This window comes from Pipistrellus hanaki (assembly GCF_964339955.1).
Source record: "Pipistrellus hanaki genome assembly, chromosome: 17".
Classification (NCBI taxonomy): Eukaryota; Metazoa; Chordata; class Mammalia; order Chiroptera; family Vespertilionidae; genus Pipistrellus; species Pipistrellus hanaki.
The window spans coordinates 14,951,442-14,979,122 of NC_140519.1; the positions used below are offsets into that span (position 1 = coordinate 14,951,442).

Genomic DNA, 27,681 nt, shown 5'->3' on the forward strand with positions numbered 1-27,681 from the left:
TATTATTAACAGTAAGGGCTAGAGTATCATCCCACTGCTTTAACAAAATGATTATTTCAATTGTTCCTGAGTTGTAAAAATACTATTCATACAAACCTTGCATTAGCACCCCAAGGATTATTCTGTAGAAATACCAAGTTATGGACTTGAGAAGATTACAGGAAAAGGTAGTGATTCAGAGAAGGCACCACACAGAGCTGTTTTCAAAAGGTTCCAAGCCTCAGACAAATGAACAATGCCTTCACTAAACGCCATATAATCAAATGTAAAGAATTTCCACACTATTTCACCATTCACAGAGAAGAAAATGCAGACACTCAAACAAACACACACAGACCCTTTAGGAAAATTTAGTGAAGACTTTACTTAGGTTAGCAAAGATTTGCTTAGCTCAATTAATAATTTGGAAACAAATTTATTTATTTAAATATATTTTATTGATTTTTTACAGAGAGGAAGGGAGAGAGATAGAGAGCTAGAAATGTCGATGAGAGAGAAACATTGACCAGCTGACTCTTGCACACCCCCTACCGGGGATGTGCCCACAACCAATGTACATGCCCCTGACCAGAATCGAATCCTGGACCTTTCAGTCCACAGACCGACGCTCTACCACTGAGCCAAACCGGTTTCGGCTGGAAACACATTTATTATTTATAATTGCATAAAAATTTCCAACCCAGTGGCCTTAGCTGCTGTGTCTAGTTTGAGAGTAGATGTCTCCTCTGTGCATACATAATTTGAAGGAAGTTTAGCAATCTGTCTGATAACAGAGGTGTATAATAATATATTATAATAACCCATTCTTAACATTACCCTCTTAGCTATTAAGAGAAGGCTGCTGTTTCTAAAATTTGGAGATTTAATGAACTGCCCCATCTGGGAAAGAAAGTAATTGACCCTATTCTATCTTTACTAGAAATTCTTCAGAAAAAAATATGTGTATATTTAAAAATTTTTTCCTATAGCAGTACTTAATTTTAGATGTTAATAATGCTGTTATAAGCAAATAAACTGCATTAAACTTTCTTTGATTTAGCTGCATATTTTCACATATTTGGCTAACTCCCTCTGGAACAGTTGGTGGAATGATGATTTATCCCTCAATTGCCTAAAGACTTGAAAGAATTAATTTAACACCCCAAATACTCCCTTAAATCCAGAGTTTATCCCATTCATCTTCAAAATTCACTCCATATTTTTAGGAGTAACTCAAATACATAACTAAACATTTTAAATTGGAAAGAACAGTAACCTTCAAACCAAACCCCACAAATATAGTACATCTATTTCTTTCTACCAGGGAAACAAATGATTCATAACAAACTTTCCATTTGCTGCAAAATGCACATTTCCTCATTAGGTATGACAGAAATACAGTTCATTTCATTTAGCAAAGTAAAATGCCTTTAGAAGTCAACAAGATGCAAAACCAGACATGTCAAATGAGAAATTTTATGGTCATCTACTTCCATTATTTATATGTTGCAGGTTATCATGTGAAACCCTAATTTCCAGTCAAAAGGTGCATACAGACTTTTATTTTTTTTATTATTTACTACTTATAAGAAAGGATAATTGAAGAAACTGTAAGTAATTTAAATAACTCATATGAGGACACACTCTTTTCTTTATTCCATATTCTATTTTCATACAAAATATCAATACTATATTTCTGCAGCTGAAGACGAGTCATTTGACTTTTTACTCATAATTTATATTGCAATGTAAAACTAAATATGTGGGATAAAAATCAGTGTAAATAAAATTAGATAAACAGAAGTACGCTGTTGAATGAAATACTGATATTACTGGCAAAAACCAGCAACACATTTACTCTGAGATTTGGATGTATGCAGGCACAGTGGAAACATATGGATTTACCTTCATTTTTGGCAAACACTTTATGAACTCTGAGATATCTCAATTGTGGAAAGAATTGTTACCCCAATGTCAGAAACATCATTGTCAGAGCAGACACACAGGAGAGGTCAATGGGTGCATCTGGACACTGACTCGTGCCTTACACAGCTTAATATGACACACCTCAGACCTTGGCTCATGTGAGGCGCCACCAGCCCTCTGAGCTACTGTCCTCTCCTTCCCTGACTTCTAGAGAACCAGGCCAGGAGGCACCTCCTCCATGTTCAAAGACAACACCTCACCTTTCTGCAGGACGGAGCCCAGGCCCCAGCTTCTGCAAGACTCCCTGCCTGATGGATCTGAGCTAGTGCTTTCTCCTCGACCTCCGAGTCATCACCACACAGCGCAGGGAACCCAGACTCCTCCGTTCCCTTTACCCAGGCTGTTCCGACATAATGACATCTGTGACAGAGTAACCCCACTTGATGACATTACACAGGCAGAATAATGCTACGTGACTAAGTAAGATTTTGGAAAGAATCCCTCACCGTCCCTGTAGCCATGCTTTGTTCTGCCTTACCCAGACATCCTCAAGGAAGAAAATCACCCTCTGGAATGCCGGCAGCACCTTCCCTGACCTCACACCGCAAAGCAAGGCCGCGCTTTTCTTACCTTTGCAGCCACCGAGGAGTTGGGCTTCTCCAGCAAGTCCCACAGCTTCTTCCTTTTCTCGGGGCAGCAGGTGTTATCGAATTCTTCTCCCTCCCGCTCTCGCATGGTCTCTGCCTCCCGCCTCAGTTCTTCATTCATTTGCTCTTTCTTTTGGTGATACCTGGCTTGGCAACAGGACTCTAGGTAGATCTCGTCAATGCCCCAGTAATCTAGCTCCTGGCCGAAGGAGAGAGCACACATTTCCTCCATCATGTGGAGTTTCCCTGTCCGGTAGAAATTCAGAATGGAAGTGAAGGCGCCTGGGTGCCGGTCGAAGAAGTACTCATTTTCGTTCAGGTTGTAGTCGTCGCACACCTCCAGGAGGCTCTCGTGCGTGTTGCAGTCGCGCAGCTTCCCCAGGCGGGTCCTGGGCAGCCGGTCCAACGTTCTCCACAGAACCTCGTGGTTCAGGCCCCCCACGTTGATTTTGACTCTCCGCGAACACGTTTTGCTCCGGACGATGTCCACAGGTTCTGGTGGAAGAGAGAGTGTTGACCTTGAAGTCTTCCTGTTTAGCCCCGGGGGAGCCTTTTCTGCCATTTTGAACTGAACACAGCTGTGGAGTCAGAGTCTTCAACACAATGAGCCGTGGAAGGTCAGCTAAAGTGACATCCCTCTGAGGCAGGCATTTCCATGGCCACACTGGGAAAAAACCAACAACGATCTGGTTACTTGTACTTTTCCTAAAGCATGTTCTCTTCTAGGGGATCACTCTGTTATTATGCACAATAAGAAGGTAAATTATTAGTATTATGCATTTATGGAGATCTGAGTCTTTGCTTTAAGATATGTCAGGCGAAAACAACAATGTACTATGCAGAAAAGGCTGTATATTCAAATTAATACACCTATAGGTTGGCAGCTCCTAGATTTGCCACCAAAAACCTCTTTCTCAAGCTCTAGACTAAAAAACCAATATGCTGATCACATCTTCCTAGATAAACCTAAACCAACCACACCTCCAACTGGCCACACCAGTTCCTCTTCCTGCTCCACCTAGATTTAGGGCCCTCTGCACCCCCATGCCCAGCCACCCAAAATAAAACTCTGAAAAAATCCTGATCAATCCATCCATCCAAATCCAAATAAGCTCTTGGTCTTACTTAACCAACTGTACCTCCTAAACATGTGTAAGCCCTCTGCCACCACTGCCCTGTTCCCATTACCCTTTGAACTATGATGCTGGTTCAAACCCTCTGCATCTCCTGCCAGCATTCTTACATCAGCCTCTTCACTGGATCCCAAACTCTGGTTTTGTCTATCTAAAGCCCATTGTCCACACAGTCACCAGAATGATCCATTAAGATAAAACTTGACCTTGCCCTGCTTTCTCCCCTACAAAGGCTCCCTGTTAATAGCAGTGCAAAGTCCAGTTAGCCCTTAGTCCAGTTAAATCTGGCCTACCTCTCCAACCCTCACCTCTCATCTGTCCCTCATCACTACGTTCCAGCCATCCCAGTGTGTAGTCTGTCTCAAGCTCCTGGTCTTTCTTCATGCTGTGTACTGGGAGGGCTCCACTTTCCCCACTTCCTTTTGACTAACTGCTGCTTGCTCTTCCAGACTCAGCTCAGGCATCACCTCCTCCAGCGATCCTCCATGATATCCCTCCTCCAGGAATTCTCTGTGACTGTCTCTTCTATTTCATCATACCACTGCAATAACGCCTTTCCCACAGGAGGCTGGATGCTCTTGAGGACAAAGACTATCTTCTCTGTTGTTGTATCCTTATCACTGAGCACAGTACCTATCTATTGTGAGGGTTTGATGAATGATAAATAATGAATCAATTCTTTTTTTTTTTTTTTTCAAGAATACGGCTGACAAAAGATCTAGTAGTGCTAATGTATATGGACAGAAAACACATAAATGGAATTATTAGGATCCGATGCCTAAAAAGCAAAGTATCTATGTTTAGGTTTGTGTGGATATAGTATATCAGTGTATATGTCTGTGATATTCTCTTTCTCTACATCCCTTTTCTCCTTGTACCTCTCTTTAAGGTATTGCTGCTCTAACATTCCTTCTTGCTGACCTAGTATTCCTTATTCTGATATACAGAAGCAAGCCATCTTCTTATGTGATCTCCCCCTATAATGTTTTTTGCTGAGATTCACAGAACTTCAAGAAATTCACCCAAAACACCACTTTCAATAAAAACACATTTCACAAAGTAAATGGGTTATATCAACCATGTTAACTGTGTGCTGCAAGAATTTTTAAAACATGTAATACCTAACTATTTAGTCAGGAACACTGACTAAATTGTTCCTTAGATTGCTACATTTAAAAAAAAAAATAACAATAGCCAATACAACAATAGCCATCCAGTGTGAATGAATCAAAATAAATCAAAATTACACTTTTTTTTTTTCTGTCATAGCAGCAAAAACTACAATATCTTTTTTGGTGTGCAGCAGGATTTTAGTAATTAGTTTATATGCCATGAGATGAAAAAGGTTGAAAATCGCTGGCTTATACCAAAGGGAACAGCTTTAGATTTAAGCGGTCCTTATAATTAAAACTCTCTTTTAAGATACACACCAATTTCTGCATGTCTCTGGTTTATCCACTCCTATAAGTTAAAATTATTTCTCCATTTGGAAACCAAATATCCTCTCAAATGAAAATAAGTCAAATTTATGAGAAAAATATGGATGGACTATATAAGAAGTATTTCAAATATTGCCAATAAGCACACTTGAATTGGGAGTTTTTCAATTACGGAGTCACAGAAATATTTTAAGCATATACATTCACACTTCATCGCAGACAGAAAAGTCTATTTTTACAAAATAAAGAAGAGTTACAATGATTGAGCAACTTAAATTCTCTGAGCCTCAATTTCTAAATCTAGAAAATGAGGATAATAGTATCTACTTCAGAGGCAATAGTCTGACAATTAAATGAGAGAATTTATGTGCTCTGTTCGTACTTATTCTGAGTAGAATAAGAAAATACTTTCTCTCCTAAGTTTGGTTTCCAATTACTGAAAGAAAACTAAGATGAAAGGTATACCAGTGTTTAGTAAATAAATGGTAGCATAAAGTTTTTTTCCTTATGCATATGCCTATCTTCTCCAGTGCATTATGAGCCTCTAAGGCTAAGAACTGTTGTTCCCACCTTTTCTCTGTTGAGCACTGTACCTACACATAACAGGCACCTCAGAGCATGTATCTCTGATGCCACTGATCCCCTGTTCAAACCTTGTAAACAGGTGACAATTTACTATATGTACATAAAAACAAAATTTCGCAGCAATGGTAGGGTCAGGCAAAACTAATGAAAATATTACAGATGAGGAAATTCCAGGGATGAATCTGAATATCTCTTCTCCATTAAACAATGTGATTGTAAATGCAGTAACATTTATGCAGGTTATATGATCTGTCAATATGAATAATAAACAGGAAGGCTAACCCACTTTTGGCTACAAATAAAACATAAAATGAATGTACGTAGTCTGGGATATCACATCTCACACTGATGTGAAGAACATAAATGGTTTTTCAACTGATTATAATATCAGATGAGAGGTTTTCCAGAAAGAGCGAGAACAGATTCCAATGTGACACGAACATCTCATGTTTGTGGTCAAGGGCTTAGTGTGACTTGCTTTCTTGTAAAAGTCATCACTAAAAGCATAAATGCTATGTCACGGTCATTGGTAGGTCACCCTTTGTCTTAAATGATTTCACACTCATGACTTAGAGTGACTTTTCCTTTCTGTATGTGTCTCAAATGAGGAGAGGTCATAAGAGTTAAATTTCAAAATATCTTCTTTACTGATCAAGAACTTGCTATTATAAGAAATCCAGTGTTGATTACAAACCTCACAGTAAAAGATAGACTGAAATGCAATGCCCTTTCTTCAAAGCAAGGGTAGAGAAACTCAGAGGAAGGATGTGGCTTGTCGATTTGATTTTCTAAAGATCTAAAGAAGGTGCGCTCCCATTGTTTCTGTGGCTTAAATTTTTTGATTCTCCCTTGACAGAATGCTCTGCCTGTTACCTGATAAAAAGTGAGGGCTCAAAGGCACAAGTTCCTGAGCAGGTGAAGAGCTGTAAACATCGCACAGCACAAGCCCTGATCAGCAATCTAAACTCACGGGGCCTTTCTGTCTCCCTGCCTGCCATTATCCTCCCTTTTCTCTCTTTCTCTGTGGTTTTTCTCTCCCACTGTGCCATATCTCTATCTCCCCACACACTGCTTATCTTTCTTCCATGCCTCCCCTTCTCTTCCTTGCCAGTTCCCTCGATCTTTCTATCCTCAGAGCCTCTTAATCAACCACAAAACCAAACTCTGTATTTTCAAACTTGTCCATACCTCATAAAGTCCCCTAGATCCTTATGATGAAAACCTCCTGAGCTGAAAATGCTATGTCTCTCTCCAGAATAGAGAAACATCTACCCAGAGGTGTTTTATTTAGTTATTTATTTATTTTTGATGAGAGATTGTATGAGATAACAAAAGGGGGCGCTGCTCTGAGGCCCAGGACCCCGGGTCCAGGTGGGCTGACCTGCATCTCTGTCTCCTTTATGAATGAACTTGAGTTTCCTCGCCCATTAAGCAGTGGCATTCCCATGCTTACAATTCTTGGCTCTCCTATGACTCTGACCGTTACCAGCCTGTCCCTCCAATCACCATCCTCATTTAGGTAGACATGAACATCACAGTATCTCAGAGTCCATGAGAACATTCTCTTAGGTCTAGCTTCTGAAGCAAAGGTAGTTTTCATAATTCATTTAAAGAACACTCTGTTACTTGTCAGGGCTTGAAACAGACTACATTCCAAACATCATAAAAGTTTCATTTATTTTACTTAGTGTTTAGTTGCTTTTCTAACTTTTCAGTTTTAGTCTATGTTTGTTGCTGGCACACTAACTTTACTTCTAACAATGAATCGGTTGGTCCCTGACTGGTTAGGCACCATGTGTTGCCACTCCTAAGTGCTTGTAAAATTTATGTTTTTAATTCTAGTAATTAAACTGGATGTGATGCTATGTTTTTTCACATATAGTGTTATAGGTGAAACCCCTTAAGAATTCATCAGGTAATTCAATGTAGCATATATAAGTATAATTCACTGTGTCAATGTTATGCAACCTTGTAGAATTTATATAAATAGTTATAAACACTTAAGAACGGACATTTTTTAATGAAAAGGGCAAAATCTCAGTTTGTTGATTTATTTCACCTCACTCGGTCAATTAGAAGTCAAGCTTGCAACAGTCGGTGGACCCATGCAAATGGAGTAAACATCCCTTCATTAGGCTGTTAGAGGGGAAAGTGACGCCTTAAACAATAAACAACAGCAAACATTCTGATTTTGCACAGCTGCACCGTGCTCCTACCAGCAGCATGGAATTATGCTGCCACCCATTCAGGGCCCAACCTGACAAAACACAACTTTGTGATCATGGCATGGTAATTACAGCCTGAGACTGCAGGTTTGAAGGGAGCGGGGTGCGGGGGGTACTGTAGCCTCAAAAATACTACCATTATGTCATATGACTTGACACGTGCTTAGAGTGGCGAGGCAGGGTAAGTGTCCTAGGAAGATGAAAAGCGGGTCTTTCTAAAGACCCAAGGGATGCGTAACCTTTTGTTTCTCTGTTGCTCCTACACGCCCAGCATGCATTTGCAAACAAGCAGCTCAGAGACCTTGAAGTCTAAGTCACTCTGTGCACAGCTCTAAAGCATTTCTTACATGTTCTCGTATGGCGTTAACCATTAAATGCATCTTTTTTTCCTAACAGCTGTTTCTGTTTCAGAGAGCCACAAAGATTACTTGCAGTAAGGCACTGTAACTATTAGTTGGAAACATAATCAATCAATGCTTTTAAAAACACAAATTGGTACTCACTAAAATTTGAAAAAGCACCTCCAGAATTTACTAATGGAAAAACCATAACATTATAACAGGTGAAAAACAAAGCAAATTTATTTGAGAAAGATAGATAGCGTTTTAAAGTAAGATCTTGGAAACTTTCAGCTATTCCACGAAATGCAACAAACCTGCTGCATCACTTTAGAACGGATAGTATGGTGCTTACCAGAGGGAAACGGAGGTTGGAGGAGGTGGAAGAGGGTCAAGGGTGGATACGTGAACACACAATACACTATGCAAATGACATATTATAGAATTGTACATCTGAAAACTATACAATTTTATTAGCCAATGTCACCCCAATATTTAATTAAAAATATTAATGAACTCCAGTTTATTGTTTTTTAATATGTCAATAACTACAACACTGTCTTTGTCCTTTTTCTGCAATCAAGGGCTGCTAATATCAATCTGTTCTTTGATTTTAGCACAACTGTTTACTCCTTAGTGCTTCTTAAAAAAATTCCAGGACTCTTATCCTTGATATAACCGATGCTTTTTTTAGATACACTAAAACAAAATCCTAAAAGCCTTGCTTTCAGTGGTAAAAGGAAGTGTTGTGTTGCAGTAAGAGAAGACAATAAGTAGAATATGTAATATGAGTATCTTTCAATATCATAGGTGCCTTCAAATAACCACATTATAAATAAACTATTTTATTTAGACACATAATATGATTTTTATTCATCAGAATAGAGAACTATTTAAAGAATTAGATCCTCTATATGTGTTTGCTATAATTACTGAATTAAACCCTCAGTTTGCCTTTAGAAAAATGACCTTTAAAAGACTTAGCTGATAAAAAAAAAAAAAAAAGTCCTTTCATACTCTGAAAAATATAATACTGACGTTAGACCTTTTCTAAACTATCAGGTGGAGTTGTGGCTGGAAATTTCCAGTCTGTTTCAAAACACACGCAAAAAGGTTCAAACTTTTCTGTGAACAGTCAGCCATTCAGCTGGTGGGAGATGTTCTATTATGGCGGCCCAAGTGCCCTTTACGTGGGGACCCAAGAGGGGTTCTTTTAAATGTCTCCTTTTGGGAAAGTCTTCCTCCAGTCACAATGGAGTGAAGGGGAGAAATAAAAGTTAAAGGTGACAAGAAAAGTGAAAAAAGAAACCAAGAGAGAAACTGTTGGTGCCACTGAAATGGAGGAGAAACGGGGCTGTCCACATTGGATTGTTCTAATAAAAGAAGTCACAAGCTTCACTTGCTACCTGCTGTTCTATGTGGATAACGCAGCCTTCTATTTGCATGCTTGACTTAAATTTCACATTCTTCTGGCATCAGTTAGATTAGGCCTCTATGAAACCAAGTAGAAAATGTTCATGGAGTTTGGATAGGATTTGAACCTTTTGATATGTTTTTTCCAATAAAATTAGCTTTCAGATCCTGGAATGATGGGTCTGGAATGTTCAGTGGTAAGATTCTTGAAAAGGGATGTTTCTCAGTTGGGCTCCATTTAACAGTAAAAATACATTTTCCAATTGCATTCTGTCCCCTCACTTCACCAGAATCAAACACATTATAGGCAACGTGGCTTTTTCAGCTCAAATACTGAGTCTGACTTGAGATTAGTCCCTATGACTTAAACATTACACCATGCTTTATATATCTCCATGAGTGGAGACTAGAAGCACAGAACATGGCAGAAGGGACTGGGATCTGATCTGGTCCAATTTTCTTATTTACAGCTTTCAGAACTGAGCCCCAGTGAAGTCATGTGATTTGGCTGACCTCTGCAACTTGCTCAACTTGAACTAGAACCAGATCTGTAGATGCCTATAGAAGTCTCTTTCTTTTACACCCCATTTATTATCCTTGCATTTTACCTTCTAGTCAAAGTTTTTAAAAAGCTTTATTTCTTTGTCTATTCCTGTGTCAAAATATTGATTCCAACTATTCTAAGTTGAGATGTGTTATCTTCTCTATGATGTTTGTTTCTCTAAAGGACAATGGCTGCAGGCAGGCAGGCACCTTGACTGGCTGGCTCTGTAGAGAAGTGCCCTTCACACAATAACTTTCATGCCCTCTGCTTCCCTAGTTCGAGTTTTTATGGTTGCTCCCTCCTTCTGCTCTGACCCCTTCAGCCACTTCTGCATTCTGTGCCCCAGCACAGGCAGATCGGGGCTATTTCTTGCAGAAGACACTCCCATGCTCCCTGCTCTCATGAAAAACACATCATCCAAAGACTGCAAGGTCTGTCCCTACTTATCTCTGAAGTTCTATCACATATCTTGCTTCCTCCCTCTCTCTCTTTTAGCTTTTTCTTTCTTTCCACGTGTATAGGGAATCTGTACACCTTCTCTTTGCACCCCTGTTTATGTGCTGGTATCAACTCAAGTATGGCCTCCTGGTATCCTTGATTATACAAAACTAGAGGCCTTATACACGAAGATTCATGCAAGAATGGGCCTTCCTTCTCCTGGATGCTGGCACCTCCTTCGCTCTAGCCCTGAGCTGTCTTTCCGCCTTCCCACGCTGCACAGAGGCCTGGAGCAGCTGGAATGGTGCTAAACGCCTGCATTGCCACTATGATGATGACACAAGCGCCCCGTCCTGCGCCCAGCCACTGGGCACCTGCATATGCAAATTAACCCACCATCTTTGTTGGGTTAATTTACATACTCACTCCTGATTGGCTGTTGGGCATTGCAAAGGTATGGTCAATTTGCATCTTTCTCTTTTATTAGTATAGATTACTCCTGTCTTAGGAGCTTATATATGCCTGGCCAGTGTGGCTCATTGGTTCAAAGCTGACCTATGAACCAGAAGGGCACAATTTGATTCCAGGTCAGGGCACACATGCCTGGGTTGCAGGCTTTATTCCCAGTGTGAAACATGAAGGAGGCAGCCGAATGACTCTCATTATTGATGTTTCTATCTCTCTCCCTCTCTCTTCCTCTCTGAAACCAATAAAGATTTTTTTTTTTTTTTTTAAAGAACTTATATAGTATCAGGTGCCTTTTACCTGGAGCACTTGTCACAACAGCCGTTTTATATTTTTGGAGATAAGTATCTTATTATTTGACTAATATATAATCTCCCCACTAGACTTTGTTTCTTGAGGGCACGGATCATATTTTATCTTATAATTTTATCCTGAGTTCCTGGTATACAGTAGACAATAGATATATAGTAGACAATATCTATTTCAACAATACATATTAGTGAATAAAAAAGTAAATAACACTTTTATTTGAAAATCATTTTCCTTCTATTCCACCTACCTCACATTACATGCCACTCCCCAAATCCAATATGATTTTTATGTATGAAATGCTCTTTTCCACAGTCTCCATCTGAAAAACTCTTATTACTTGGGGACAAGAACAAACATCTTGTTTAGGGAGAATTAATCTCTTCTGCCACAATGGACTAGAAGTTTGTTTCACCTACTATAATATGCTTTTCTCATTGTAGCATAACTATTAGCTTAGAATTCTTCCACATTCATTCATTCTGAAAATATGTATGAGGTCTTACTCTGCTAGAGGCAGAGTCTCTGACATCATGGAGCTTTCCTGTTAGAGGATGTAGACAGAGATTTGACATGCAAACACATGAGCAACTAAGTATGGTTGTGACAAAAGCTACAGTGGAGAAGGAAGTGGATGTGAGATCTAACTGAAAACACCTCTGGGTTGTGAGTTCTTAAACGTGCTGAACACATCTTGTCCATATTTGCATCTTTGGTACACAAGTACTTAATAAATGTTTGTGGATTAACCAAAAGAATGAGTGGTTGAAAGAATGAGTGCTTTGAAAAATGAATATTATTTTTTGTTGTTGTTGCTAAGTGTTTTGGTTAACATAATCAAATGTCAGTTTATTGTGGTGACTTCCAATTTGCTTAGAAGTTTTGCTGGCTCTGATTTGCCTGGGCTTAAATAAAAGCTAGGTTTTTTGGAACTATGTAGGAAGAAGTGATGAATAAGACTCTCTAATAATTACTGCTGACCCCAAATGGAATATGCTGCTGCCTCAGAACACTACTGGGCCCAGGAATGTTCTAGCAGACGCCAGGTAACTACCTGCCAGTCGGCACAGAGGCAACGTCTCCTCTGCTGAGAGATCGACAAGACTGCCTCCAAAGTGTCTTCCATCACTGAAATTTTAAGGTTCTATGAGAGTTTGGTGTGAATGCTACCCATCCACATATTCCTTTGGAAAGATGATGACGACCAGGAGAAAGTTCACTCTTATCAATTTCTTAAGTTTAAAATTTGACAAAAGTGAATTTTCTATTTCTTAGCTCCCACTCATTGTTAGGAAAAACACTCAAGCCAGCAAAGCCAATATGATAAAATTTCTACCAGTAAAGGAATAAAGTAAAATATAAGTATCAAAGTTAATTAATCCAAATAGCCATGTGAAGACTTTAAAAGAAAGGCAAACTTGAATCAAAGGAATGACCCTATAGTAATGGAAATACAAGGAGAACAATATTTGGGTTGGGAAAATAACTAAGTGAAGGACAGCAATTTTTTCCTGTGCATTCAAAGCATAATATGTAAGTGGCCACATTTTCAGATTCAAAGCAGATTGCTGCCAAAATTCACCCCAGGATGTTCAGCACAGCCACTTCCATGGGTACCTTTCCTGATTGTGCATATTCAAAATAATGTGTTCTGGACTCTAGTATGAACTCAACACAATTTCTAACAAATCAATGCGATCCTTCATTAATGGAACTAATTTTTAAGTAATTGTATGCTTGAGATTATATATATATATATGTATATATATATATATAGTGCATTAAGGACAAAAGGGAGGAGGATTCACTAGATAGAGACATCCAGCTCCACATCCCTCATGAACAATGTTTTTCATCCACTCTGTCATCAGTGAGGATCATTAAACAACATTTTTAAAGCAGCCATCTGTGTGTGGCACTTTATAAATATTCCTCTCCTGGTCCCTGCCCCCTTCTCAATCTACCATGTGTCTCTGTTGGGTAAAATGCTTGGGGAGCCACAATGATAATAAATAATGAATGGTAAGAACGTTAAGGCAGATGGATGAGATGACCTACTAGCATCTATGAATCTTAGGATATTAAATTTTACTGCTAAGAATATAATTTAGCACAATTTGATAGGAAAATATCAAATCAAGCATTTGATGAGAAAAATGAGCTCATCATATTCCATCAACATTTTCTAAAATAAAAATGTGAAAATTAGGGACCACAGATGGGCTGACTGAAGCCCCAAGTTCATGTGACTTGTACCAGATGAAACAGTCTTGGAATAAATTGAAAAACAGTGAGAAAGAATCATAAAATTATGATCACAACAGTGTAATAGGAAATGTTACTTTGGACCAAGGGTGAAAATATTCAGAAATAAAAAAGAGCTATTGTTTTCACTGAAAGAAGGAGCTTGGTTAAGGATGGAGAAATTGTGGATGTTTTTCCCTTTTTTCAGTTCTTTAATGTTGTTATACTATTTTTTATTATTTTTAAATATATATTTTATTGATTTTTTTAAAGAGAGGAAGGGAGAGGGAAAGAAAGCTAGAAACATCAATGAGAGAGAAACACCAGTCAGCTGCCTCCTGCACCCCTCCCCCCACCCCCACACTGGTGATGTGCCTGCAACCAAGGTACATGACCTTGACTGGAATTGAACCTGGGACCCTTGAGTCCACAGGCTGATGCTCTATCCACTGAGCCAAAACGGTTTTGGCTGTTATATTATTTTTTAATTTTTCTTCAAGGAAAGGACTAGTTCTAGATTTAGAGATGGTGATACCTGCCTGAAGCACTCTTTTTCAGCTCTGCACGCTTCCTGTGGGCGGGATCATCATAAAAGAGCATGTCGGTAAAACATAAGCCAGAGCTATGGGATTCAGATTTGTAATCTAGATTTTATTTCAGCTTCATATCAAAATGTCCAAAAGTAGATATTATAGTTCTTAGAAGGTGGGAATATTCTTGGAATTGTATCATAACAAAGGAGAGCCAAAGATATATTTTTGTGTGTGAATTTGGTTAATAATAATCATTTTCACCATATACCACATAATGAGTGATCAGTATAGCACACAGTGCTTATCCCATTAAATCCTCATAATGAGAATTCTCATTAATTCCCAACCACCATGGGGGTCAGTATTTTATCTTTGATTAACAGATAAAGAAACTGAAGTTCAGAAAGGTGAGTTCCTTGCTCAAGATAACACAACTAGCAGGTGCTGGTTCCAGGATCCAAACCAGTATTATCTTAAATTAAAGAGAATGTTCTTAACCTCCTAATGCTGGGGATTTTCTTTAAATGGCAGGCTTCTAGATGCTTCAAATGATAAACAAATGGAAATATGGACCAATATTGGGCAATCTTTTTAGCAAGTTATAGAAGGAAAGGATGGACCTCAATAATTCCTATGACATTACATCTATCCCTTGGTCTGAGTGGCTTGCATAAAAACATATTAAAGGTTCTAATTTTTTATGGATAAAGACAGTAGGTTTGGCAACTGTTTCAGCAATTCTAAGTTTTTTAAAACTAACAAATTTTAGTATCTGACTTTCAAAAATCATGCTATTCGTCTCAATATTGGAGATTTATAGACAAGACAGATTCTTAAATCATTTTTTAAAATGTTACAAATATAAAATTCATAGTATTTGAAAGTTCAACACTGGTATATTCAAATGATCTTCCCAAGAACTAGAAATCACATTTCTTGTTCCTAAACCCATGTTCTTCCCACCAGCCCTTGCCACCTCATGGCACCAAAAATAAATATAAAATTAAAACGATGAAAGAGAAAAAAGGTGGAGTGAGAGCAGTGGAATTATAAGTATTGCCTGCTTTCTGAAGGTTTGATTTGCAAGCTGCTAGAGCTCTGAACTGTGCTGTGAGCAGCTGTGCTTTATCTCAGTTTATTTTGTGCATTTGTTAGAAAGATGTGTCCTAAGGCAATTACTCCTTCACTTTAAGCAATTTTGGATTACAAAGGGTTTCATAGCAATGCTGTACTTTCAGATCTTAGGGGACACCTGTATTTCACATTCTGCTAACCCTATAAATACTGATGAGTTGAGTCTATTTATTAACGATTCCTGACCGCACCACAATCTATAGTTTCTACTATTCCAATAAGGGCCAGAATGGAAAAAGACCATGAACTATAAATAACACATACTGATTTAGAGCCATTATTCCTTTTTTCATTTCCTCCCCCTTCCTTCCAAAACAATGCTTTACTTGGCTATCATCATAAACTGAGTGCACATGATAGAAAATTAGGCAACGTGGCTCTTGCTCTCAAGGAAGCTACAGAAATACTACAAAGAATATTATAGAAATTTTTGGATTTGTGAACCTAAGTGGTGTTCTGATCTTTTCATGCTGATGTAAAGGAAGAGAGAAGTATAAAATAGCAGCAAATGATGCAGATGTCTTAAATCGGGGCCTCGTAGACTATCATCTTCATTTACGGGAACTATAGTCTTAGCCTTAGATAAGGTCTTAGGTAAACTAATGAATTAAGTGAATTAATGAATCAAATGTATTTCATTAATTCATTCAAATATATTTATTGAGCACCTACTACATATCAAGCACAAGGTTCCAGATGTTATAAAATGCCTGGGAAAAAAAATGGCTCCCAAGATAAGAGAGAACAGTTTTATAATTTTATATTATGATATTAAGTTTGTCTTATTAAATGTAAGATGGTAATGACAATGAATGCCCATTCTCAGCTTTTACTGTGTAGCAAAATTACAAAATGTGTTTTTAATGAATACTACATACTGGTTATGTTTATCTGACTTTTGACTTGAAATTAAAATGGCTTAAATATCTATCATGTAGAAAGTTTTAACTCTAGTAATCCAAAAACACTTTAACCAGAAATCCATTTTATATCTAATTAAAGTACATTGCTGCTTATTTTTCTTCTAACTCTTAAAAAGGTTAGCAGAACAAATTGCTCACTATATATTCTAAAGACACCATAATTTAATATCCTAGAAAACTTAAACCAGATTTATTTTCCTGTTCTATAAATAAGGAAATTGAAGTAGATGATTTTCCTAATTTCTAAAATTCTCAGATTACCTAATGACTTACTTACTTTTTCATGCTAACATTCAGTCATAGGCATACCGTTTTTCTTGAACATTTCTTAAATTACAAAGCAATCATGGCAGACACACAAATTGTATGAACTGAGTAACCCGAGTCTTGGACTGTTCCTATGGCATCATGTTCTCATTTTTATAGGGAGTGGCTGGGTAATCCCTTGGGTTTCTAAACTGCTTGAAGTTGGTTTGAGAGACTGTTTTAACTCCTACCCGAACATATGGCCTCAGAACAGTCTCACAGGGGAAAAGAATCAATCCTCCACCAGACCCAAGAAATTATGACCCATCTCCAACTCTGTCTGAGAATCCTAAAATATTTTGTAGGGAACTCACCAAAGGAGGTATGATTAATACTTTTTAAGATTTTAAGAAGGGCACAGAGGCGGTGTATACACATGCACATATACACATACATACAACTTTGGGAAAGTTGTCCACTCTGTTTGGACATTTTAATTTTTTTCCTATAAAATGAAAGGTACATAGTAATAATCTCTAAAATCCCTACCAATTAAATTTATGTTGTAATGTATTAATTGCATAGATAATGTCTTAAAGTTTAAATTTGTATTGTCTGATGTGGTATCCACTAGCTACATGGACCATTTAAACTTAAATAAATTAAAATAAAATAAAATGGCTTCCTAGATTTTTAAAATATGGGCGGGGGGGGGGGGGGGGGGGGAGGGAAATCTTACCATAATGCTTGATTTTAGTTCTCTCTATATATTACAAACTATGTTTATTATCAAGTATGTTGCTGGGCCTGAATGAAACCAGACACCAAGTTTAATAAGGAGCTTTTTAATAGCTCCTAAGCTTTCCATGTGCACTCTTTCTATAAAGCCTAATGAAAATACTCTCCTTAGATTTAGAAAAAAAACTAGGATTCCAAATTTAAAATGACATTTATCTCAAAAGTAAATTAAAATTTAATGATCGTCTGATTAATAATTGTGATTTTATGAACTGGAGACATTTAGCATGAAAGCCCCAAGATGCACTTGTTCTAAGCTGTACAGACTAGGGAGAAAGACTAAAGATGAACCAGCTTCTTTCAAATGTTACTTTACTGGTCTATTTCAGAATTTTGTCTGCTAAACAGCACTTTCTCCTTCTGGTGTAATCTGCCTGGATGGAAAGCCTTTCATTTGTGAAAATCAGGACAAGGAATTCAAGGTATCCTACCCAGGGGAACTTTCAAAGACTTAAAAGCAACTATAATGTTACCTTGGTGATAACTATTAAAAAACACACACAGTATACTTCACTTTACATTCTTTACATAAACACTGATGTTATTATATCTGCTAAATCTCCAAAAATGTATCAGTTGGCATGTCAAGAGCTTTCATCATTTCAGAGATTTCTTTTTGATTTTGCTAATGATCTGAAATGATAAAACAGCTTTTGTAAATAAGCACAAAAGAAAAGGAATCAATATGCATAAGAATTGGAACTTGTTAAAGGACACAGTGCTGGGTTTGTGTCATTTTAGAGGTTAGTAAGGAAACAATAATAGAGGAAGAAGGGGAGAGAGAGAAAAGGGAACAAAACAAAAAGAAAGAAAGAAAGAAAGAAAAATCCTGTTTGGGAAAAGTGAGCGTGAGAAAGCATTTAAGGTCACATTACATAGATACTTGCAAAGATAATGTTCTCCACTTGTATAATGTTTTACATTTTGTACAGATCTCATAAAGAAAGAAATGCCTTCAATAAAGAATAATTCCTACAGATAGAAACAAGACATAGAACATTCAGATCTCTTCACAAGTATGTTCCTGGGAGATAAGATGCTCATCAGAGCCAAAGAAGGCTTTGGACTCCAGAGGGGGTTACACGTTTATGTATGTTTAATTGGTTGTAAATGGATATTTCTAGAATTTATACCATACTGCTTTGGAAATGGGGAGCTTCCTAAAGTAATTCATGCTAATAATAGTCCAGGCCTGTACTGTCTGGTATTGCAACCACTAGCCACAGATGGCTATTTGAATTTAAATCAAATTTAAAATTTAATTCCTTAGTATCTCAAGTCCAACAGCTTATGTGGCTACTGGCTACTGTCTCAGGGAGCACATCGAGTTCTAGTGGAAAGCACGGGTCTAGACAGCCTTGTCGTGGAGTGGCGAGGCTGAATTCTATTCTGAAACAGGGATGTGGGAGGAGCATTCTCTTGGGTGCACTATGTTTGGCCTTGAATGTATCTCATCCCACCAGTTGCCTCTATTCTGAACTCCACCTACAAACTCAGTAGAATGTGGGGCCATCCTGGCCCTTGTGCAGAAGAATGTCAAGAGTATGTGAGCATAAATGGTTCAGACCATGGCCTGGCACTCCAGCATCAGGGCAATTTGCTCTGGTCTTCCTCCACCCTGCCCCACCCTGGCACCTGTTGTGGTAACTGTGTTTCAGGTGCTGCCTTGTGACCTAGAACCTCACCTGGGTCCCGGGCTCTGTTCATTCCTTCACTCACTGATTCCACAAATGAACACTGAGCAGCAGCTATGTGCCTCCAGTTGTGGAGATGCTGTGGGTAACAGAGAGTAAGAAGGACAGTCCCTGTCTTTACTGAGCTTACATTCTCACACAGGAAAATGACAGTAAATAAGCAAATACCCACAATTTAGTTATAATTGGGGTAAGTGCTGCAAGGGAGAATTCGTGGTCTAGGGACAGAATAATGGAGAGACCTGCTCTATGCACTTGGCTACTAATGTTCTATGCTTGCTTTCAGAGATACAAGTCCTGTGAGGGTCAAGACCAATTTGATTTAACCTGGACCAAGAAGGGTGCTTTAACCATAGGACAATGCTTAATAAATATTTGCATGTCTTTTAAGAAAAAAAAGCTGTGCTACAATTTCTAGCAAGTTGGACTATGTAAGAGAAGGCATTAAGTTCTCTTTGAGAAAGAACCACTGCTTTATTTTGGACCATCATGAACTGTTTGGCTAATATGGGTAAGTCCCATTGTGGGACCTTGAAAAAGATATAGGAAAAATCCTAGCTGAAGAGATGTGAGGAAGAGTCTAGAGAAAGAGAGAACTCTACCACATGGCCGAATCCTCAAGGAGAACCAGGCCAGTGAGCAAACACCTATGGTGAGAAATGACAAATACACCTGTAGGAGAAATGACATCTAACACTCAATTAGAATTACCATCCTTTATCCCAAAGCACTCAGCCAGAGTTTGTTAGACACAAGAGCCACTGGTGAAGTTCAGAGAATGAAGGAAGATGCGTGGTGGTCCCAGAAGTCTGGATGAAAAGCTGAAGAGAAGACAGAAGTGAAGTGGGGGAGATGCCATCACAGTGTGGGTGAACAAGCCAGTGGATGAAATCCAAACCTTTCCCCCTCGTTTATTCTAGAGGAAGATGACTAGGACAGGGATGGCTAATGTCTATCTAAATGCATGTTCACCTTTGTAAGAGAAAGCTGTCACTGAGAAGCTCATGGTAAGCCAAGGATGTCATTCCCCAGGCCCCCTGAGTCATGGTGGGCATTTGACTAGTTTTCATCAGTGGAATATAAGAAGTGTTGTTGTCATCACTTCTGAGCCAGATGTTTAAGAAGTAGGTATGTCTTTCATTCCTTTTCTCCCCACACATATCCATATTTTTTTCTCTCTCTGTCTCTCTCTCTGATTATGTGAGAAATAAACTTCATTGTATGTTAAGACACTAACAGTTCAGTTTATTTAAGCAGTCATCATCATGGGTCAACACTCAATCACTAAGTCAAACTGGCCAGCCCCAAACTTCTTCAGTCTGATCTCCCTTAACTTCTGTAAGTACCAGCCAAGCCGTTTTATGACACTGCTTTGCAAATGCTGTTCCCTCTGCCTAGACCCGTGGTCGGCAAACTGTGGCTTAAGAGCCACATGTGGCTCTTTGGCCCCTTGAGTGTGGCTCTTCCACAAAAATACCATAGCCTGGGCGAGTCTATTTTGAAGAAGTGGCATTAGAAGAAGTTTAAGTTTAAAAAATTTGGCTCTCAAAAGAAATTTCAATGGTTGTACTGTTGATATTTGGCTCTGTTGACTAATGAGTTTGTCGACCATTGGCCTAGACTATTATCCATCTGCCTCCTTTTTAGCCTGGAGAATGTGCACCCCTTTCTTTAAAAAAAAAAAAAATCAGCTTAGGTGTCACTTCATCTGTGGAGTCTCATCTGTCACTCCCCCGTAGAAAATGAAACTGACGGTTATGATCAGATCAGCCAGCCTGATGTTTCTAATGTTCAGTAATCTAAATGGCTTAACTTTGCTGTGGTTTATGCCATTATTTAGTCAGCCTCTAAATTTATACCCTTACTAAAAACTTCAGAGTTCTGCTTTATCAAAATAGCCCAATTATGCATTAGAATTGTACTGGCTTCCTTCAATTAGAGGATATACCGATAATTAGTGTTTGCCTGGGACTCACACAGTCCTTTTAAGTGAGTTTTTGATTATTGTTAAGTATATGGAAGGCTGCCGAGACCGATTTGGCTCAATGGATTGAGCGTTGGATTGGGGACTGAAGGGTCCCGGGTTTGATTCCAGTCAAGGGCATGTACCTTGGTTGCGGGCGCATCCCCAGTAGGGGGTGTGCAAGAGGCAGCTGATAGATGACTCTCTCTCATCGATGTTTCTAACTCTCTATCTCTCCCTTCCTCTCTGTACAAAATCAATAAAATATATTTAAAAAAAAAAAAAAAGTATGTGGAAGGCAAGGGCCAGGAATGCAAGAAACAACTGTTGGAGAAATTCTGTATCCTCCATAATTTTTATGCTTCTCATCAGACACATATGTAAATAAAAAAAAATTATTATCTGTGACTAGCTCCTAACTTGTTATACATAAAATATTTTTCCATAGGGATATTCTAGGACTATAACTACCATACTTGGAGACCAAGATTTTTCACCATTTCGGAATGGCACATCACCAAGAAAACACTGCTCATGATAACTGATTCACTAACACAACACACACACCTGTTTACCATAAGCTGTCACGCTCAACAAATGTATTTACTTTGTTCTTGCAACAAAATGCCAAGTACTGAAACGTGTCACCAATATTCAATTAAATATTTTCTCTTAATTCCAAATTTACACATTTTAAGTAGCAAGCATCTGACTGCTTTATTTTTAGTACAGTTACACCCAAACGTATACATAGTGATATACCTACAATTTTCGTAAGCTGCTTTCTTCTCTTTCTTCTATTAAAGGGAGAGAATTTATATTGGTTTTTAAAACATTACACATGTAGATAGGTTATGTTGTTAACATATCAGGAAAGTAAAAGGAATATTACAAAACAGTGTTTATAAAAAAGGAGGCTTTGGGACTGACTGAGTAGAGAATCATGACCAAAAACACCTAAGAACTCAAAGAAACCCAATTTTTCTCTCATGGGATGCAGCTGTTAGGCAACGACTCCATTGAATTGCCTCTCTGCTCCTCCAATGGTATTTTAGACATGTTGCCATGACTTATTTGTCTACCCGTGTAGGCTGTGATCTATGTCCCTGACACCTACCTTGGGGCTTAGCACAGAGAAGGAGCTTGGCGGATACCTTGAGGATGAAATAACAAATGAGAGTCTTGAAGAGATATTCAGTCCCTGGCTCTTGCGCTGGAACTCTAAATCAATTATTCAACATCTTCCCTATAACAATATTATAAAGCTGTCTTCATTCTGCCTGATGTCAGAGATAGTTATGTCCACACTCTCCTCCCTGGGGGCCCTCTGTACCCCACATAGAAAAAGCTAGTAGCTGTGAGGAAAATAAAAATGTAGTCTATCATGAGGACGTATCTAAATATTTGAATGTATAGCATTCTGCAGATAATATTTGGTCCCTTTACCTTCTAAATTTAATCCAGATGGCATTTTTTTCACATTAAAAGAAGCAGTAGCTATTTATAAAGAACTTGGACTTCAAATATTAAACTTTTCTTGATGAAAATCTGAACAATTACTTGATTTCTGCTTACATAATTTTATTATAGTTATTTATTATTTGATAGAATGAATTCATTTAGGCAATATACTAGAAAATAATTCTGTTAAGTGACTATTTCAATTGCCATGAATATATCAGAAATACATTTTACAGAGGAAAAAATGGGGACATGGGTAAAAGGAAATTATATTGTAAAACTACTGGTGGTAATTTTCTTTTCATATAATCCTACAAATAATAAATATGAAAAATGTTATACTACTATGTTCCATTCAAACTAAGTGACAGAATTTTTAAAGAATTTAAAATGAAAATATGGCAAATAAGCATTAGACACTGATTAGTCAGATCATTTGTCTCAGACATCCTTGTTCTTTTTAAAATATATATTTTTATTGATTTCAGAGGTAGAGAGAGAGAGAGAGAGAGAGAGAGAGAGAGAGAGAGAGAGAGAGAAAGAGAGAGAGAGAGAGAAAGATCAATGATGAGAGAGAATCTTTGATCAGCTGCTTCCTGAATGCCCCCTACTGGCTATTGTGCTTGCAACCAGGGTATGTTCCCTGACCAGTGATGGAACCATGATCTCCTGGTTCACAGGTCACTGCTCAACCACTGAGCCGTGAGGGTCAGGCTCAGCCATCCTTGTTCTATGGTCACTGTAAAGGCAGTACTTACTAATATTTTAGCATTCTGATAAAAGTCCACCCATGTTTTAAAAATCAGTCTCTAATTAAACTACCTTCTTACTTCTAATTAATGTTGAAAATTTGGGGGGTTTTCCATTTAAAATAAAGTCCCTGCTTTTGACCTTTTCCAAGTATCCCCTGTAATAATAACTATTTTATCTTTCAGTAGGTAGAGCTCCGACTAAATCTACAAGCTGCTCACATCTTTCTTATTCTGCCTGAGATCAGATTTGTTAATACTTCTCAATATCAGAGTGGTGAAGTGGAGCCAGAATACCTGAATGTGAGTTCCATTTACTTCCGGTGTGACTTTAGACAAGAAAAAAATCTTTGTACTTTAATTTTCATAAATATATAATAAACAGTATTAGTAACAGCTGCCTCATAGAATAATTGTGAGAATTAAAATATTTAATATTTGTAAAACACTTAAAACATCTCCCGGCTCAAGTATTTGCTATAATAATAATAAAAGTAAATTAATTCTGATTATACATCAATGATAATTATTAAAATATAACATAGCCCTGGCCAGTGTGTCTCAGAGGTTAGAGTGTGGGCTCATACATTGAAGGGTCGTGGGTTCAATTCCCAGCCAAGGGCATGTACCTGAAATGCAAGTTCGATTATGTAACATAAATATTTATAATGTTTTAATGTAATTTAAAATTTTTAATTAATTATTTTAATTTGTTACCATTATTGTTTTCTAATCATTTCTCAATGCACAGACTGTGGTGAATTTTCATGATCCTCTTCATGAATCTGCATTAATTAGTTTACTAAGTATGAAATTGTTAAGTGCACTTCTGTATGCAAGAGATCCCAGATTTAAGGAGTCTAGTCATTCAAGTTTTACTCTCTACTGTAAAAAACCCTTGAGGGGCATGACTGTGTTTCCTACCTGTTTCGCAACTGTTACAGTCTAATCAAGCACTCTTCTCTTTATACATCCTAATGAGTGATAAGGGAGTTAATGAATGAGTGGATACAGGACATTGAGTCGGACAGTATAGAGAGGTACAATTCAGCCTACAGGAACAGGCACTTTTCCCTTTCAGAAAATGCAATAGGGTTTGGCTTACCCAGGCCAAGGAACCCCTGGCCTCACACATTTGACCTTCTGCCTATCAACCTGGGGTTGCAGTAACATGTTGGTGGGAATATATATTTAAGAAGCATAAGGAGGAAATAAGCAATGAGCAAGAATGGGCTACAGATACCAAGATACTTGTAGTACCTGACTAAAAATTTGAAGACTGTGTTGCTCTATGAAGTTGGTTTTATCATTGTGGGAGTAGAAAAGCCTTAAACTCTTATAACTTACATACAAAGCATCTGTACTCTCCACTTTTCTGAAACCCTTGTGAAAATAATAGAGGCATCATAATTGTATGCAAAACCCACCTGACAAAGCAAATCTCAAACAGTATTTTATTCTGAAGTAAATAAGTGTCTTAACCTTATATATTTACCATCAAATGTACATGAGAAGATGTCCTGTCAACTTTAAGGATATTCCTTAGAAACTAGTCTCTAAGGGGTTGCAGATTTTAAGGGACAAATTATTCCTTATACCGTAATTTATCAAGAAAATAATTCATTAGGTCAAAATAAAACATCTTATAAGTTTCCTACATTTTTACCAGTAATTTGGTCTACTTTCATAACATATATGCATGCATACCAGTCTCTAGAATACCATTTCAAAACACCAGATATAAATTCGAGAAAAAAAAAATACTTTTTCTATGTTCAACCAAGATTTTCCACAGATATGCAGGCAGTGTGCAAAAAACCTGGACAGATATGCTTTTAATTGGCCAACAAATGTGACTGAACACATAACCCGTCATTTCGATTTTTCTAGCAATCTCATTTTCTTACCATACCGGAAATTAGAAGGCTGAGTTCAGATTCAGAGATGCTTCAAGGTATCAACAAGGAAACTTTAAAAGCCAAACAGAAAGTAATCATTTTCACTAACCTTTTCTGAATATTCAGTAAACATGCATGCTTGAAAAGGTGAACTGGGGGATTTGGAGAAATCTGAAATTGGAAATTGTTTCAACTGATGCTTAGTATGTTACTATCTAGAAAAACAGGAGAAAAATAAGAGACACTAGCATTCTCAAAGTGGCAGGCAGTGGAGTTATTTTCTGGAGCCAGAGTGCGTTTGAGAATGAGGGAGGTTTGGGAACCCTGACATGGAGAGGGTAAAGTGAAGATGAAAAGGAGGAAGAAGCAAAGACAACTGCCAAGAGAGCCACTCCTTTCTCCAGGAGTCTGAGTAGAGCCAAGAGGAAAAAGAGGACATTAGACAAGATTCTATTGGTGATGAACAACTGCTCTGAACCTGACCTCAGAGGGAGGGGGCTGTAATATTACTTTGTGAAAGCATATTAACTCCTTTAGGTGAAGAGAATAATTTTCATTCAATGGGAAAAAAAGTTACTTATGCATTGGAAAATTTTCAGATTTTCAGAAAATTTTCAGAAAATCCATGGAACCATACAAGTAAGCATATCATGTGGGTCCTATATAAAAAAAACCACCACCTCTAGCAGCAATTAAATACATATATACATTTATAATATGCCAAATTACTGAATTGTTTAAGTTTGGGTTAAGAACCAAGAACTCTCTAGTCTAGATGTCTATAGATCTTATTCACGTATTACAAGTAAGCTTTGGACAACTTTATATTTGTTGACTCACATACACACAAACACATACACACAGCCCTCTAAAGAGTGAAATATATAAAGTAAAACTTTATTTTACTTTATTTTACACAGTATAATTTTTTAAATATTATCTTCTTTTTCAAAACCTTTCCTCTAAGTTACTCAGTACTGACAAGTTAGACTTTAGATCTTGGACTGGAATGTACCTTTCTCTTGTCCTATAAAATACAATATCTCCATTGATGTTTATTGTCCCTCACAATACTACATGTTTAAAAACAACAAATTCTTGCTTTTCCTTTGAGCTGAGCTTGAAAAATCAAGTGCCCAACAAAATCCAAAAAACAATTACTGCAAAAAAAAAAAAAGGAAAAGAAATGTGAAATGCTACTTAAGAATTGACATTATTGCATAACTTGATTAGAAGGAATGCTGAACCTGCGTGAAATGAACCCCTTGTACATCTCTGCACTGTGAACGTTCCAGTGTGATCTTATAGCTATCAGTGTATCACTTGTGCAGCCCTAAGGGGTGCATAAATGGCATGTGTGTGCACACTGACAAGTTTTATGAATGAATACACAAAACGCTCATAATTCGAGAAAATGGATGGCAGTACATTGTTTGGGAAATGGTCATTAAGCACTGGAAGCAAATGAGGAGGCAAATGGTGTCTTTGGTTCCATTCAGGGCAACTGTATTCCCCAACCCCCTAGCCCTGTGTGATGGAAACAGCCTTGGGGCTCTTCCCTTAGAGACTCCGAGACTCCTTCTCCCTCCCAGGAACCTGCTACGGAGCGAAGACCTCTCGGTGCCTGAAGAATAACATGCACGCACTGCTTCTGTGTGCTGAGGTTTGTTCATAAATCAGAGACATCACATTCCCTAAATCCGGCCCCACAAGTGTGTGCATGTGAGTGTGGCATTTACCAACAAATGAACAGAAGGCAGCAGAGCTCATCTCCTAGAAATAACATTTCCTACCCCTTCCCAGGCAGGCTGCTGGGAAGCTTTTGGGGGGCTAAGACTTGAGCGCCTTCCCCTCAGCTTTGTGTGTAAATCCACTGGGCACCATATGGCAGTTTCCAATGTCTGTAGACTGGCTAGGCTGCCCACAATGGTTCATTATTAAAGGAAGAACCCCTCGGGAAGCAGCAATCCCCCCCTCGCTCCCCCCCCCCCCCCCCCAACTTACCTAGCTCCCATAGACCCGTTCAGCAGGCGCCACAAAGGGCTGGGGGATTCCCCGTTCCCTGGGGACTCCTCTCCCTGCGACGATCCCCTTCGCCAATGATGTCTTGCTGGAAATCCCCCTCCCCTCCGCCGAGAGGAGGGTCTCCCCGGCTGGCTGGAGCTCCAGGCGTGGCGTCTTCCCTCCTCTCTTTACATCCCGGACTCCGGTTCACGATCTCCTCTGAAAAGGCTCTAAGGAGAGACGGCGGGAGGAAGCTAAGGAATCCTTAAAAAGAAAAATAATCTTCATCGATCTTCACCCACTTCCCCACGCGGGCCCCCAGCCCCTTGCTGCCGCCGCCGCCGCCCGGCCAGAGCGAGCCGGGATCGCACGGGGAAACCGAGCGGCGCGGAGCCGGTCCAGCCGCCCGGGAGTTGCCGCTCGCTGGGCCCGCGGCGCGGCGGCGGGGGCGGAGGGCGGTGGGTGCCCGGTGGGTGCCCGGTGGGTGTGTGCCAGCGGCGGAGCCGGCAGAGGCTGGGCGCGGGAGGCGAGGCGAGGCGGGGCGCTGGGGGCGCCGGCCCGGCGCGCACCCCGCCCGCCGCCACCCCACCTCG

At 38.7% G+C, this 27,681-nt stretch overlaps 1 protein-coding gene across 2 annotated transcripts in view; it reads right to left on the reverse strand.

Annotated features, from left to right (window-relative positions):
- Positions 1–27,206, reverse strand: part of KCNB2 (potassium voltage-gated channel subfamily B member 2) — a 330,831-nt gene extending 303,625 nt beyond the window's left edge. Inside the window, exons 1-2 of one of the 2 annotated variants that reach the window (XM_084865001.1) lie at positions 27,089–27,206; positions 2,536–3,216 (exon numbers count right to left, since the gene is read on the reverse strand). In XM_084865001.1, coding sequence (XP_084721127.1) covers positions 2,536–3,114 — 579 coding nt within the window. In that variant the 5' untranslated portion in view covers positions 3,115–3,216; positions 27,089–27,206. Of the gene's footprint in view, positions 1–2,535; positions 3,217–25,193; positions 25,299–27,088 lie in introns of those variants that run through there. The other variant, XM_084865002.1, reaches the window with a different exon arrangement.
- Between the last annotated feature and the right edge of the window lie 475 nt (positions 27,207–27,681).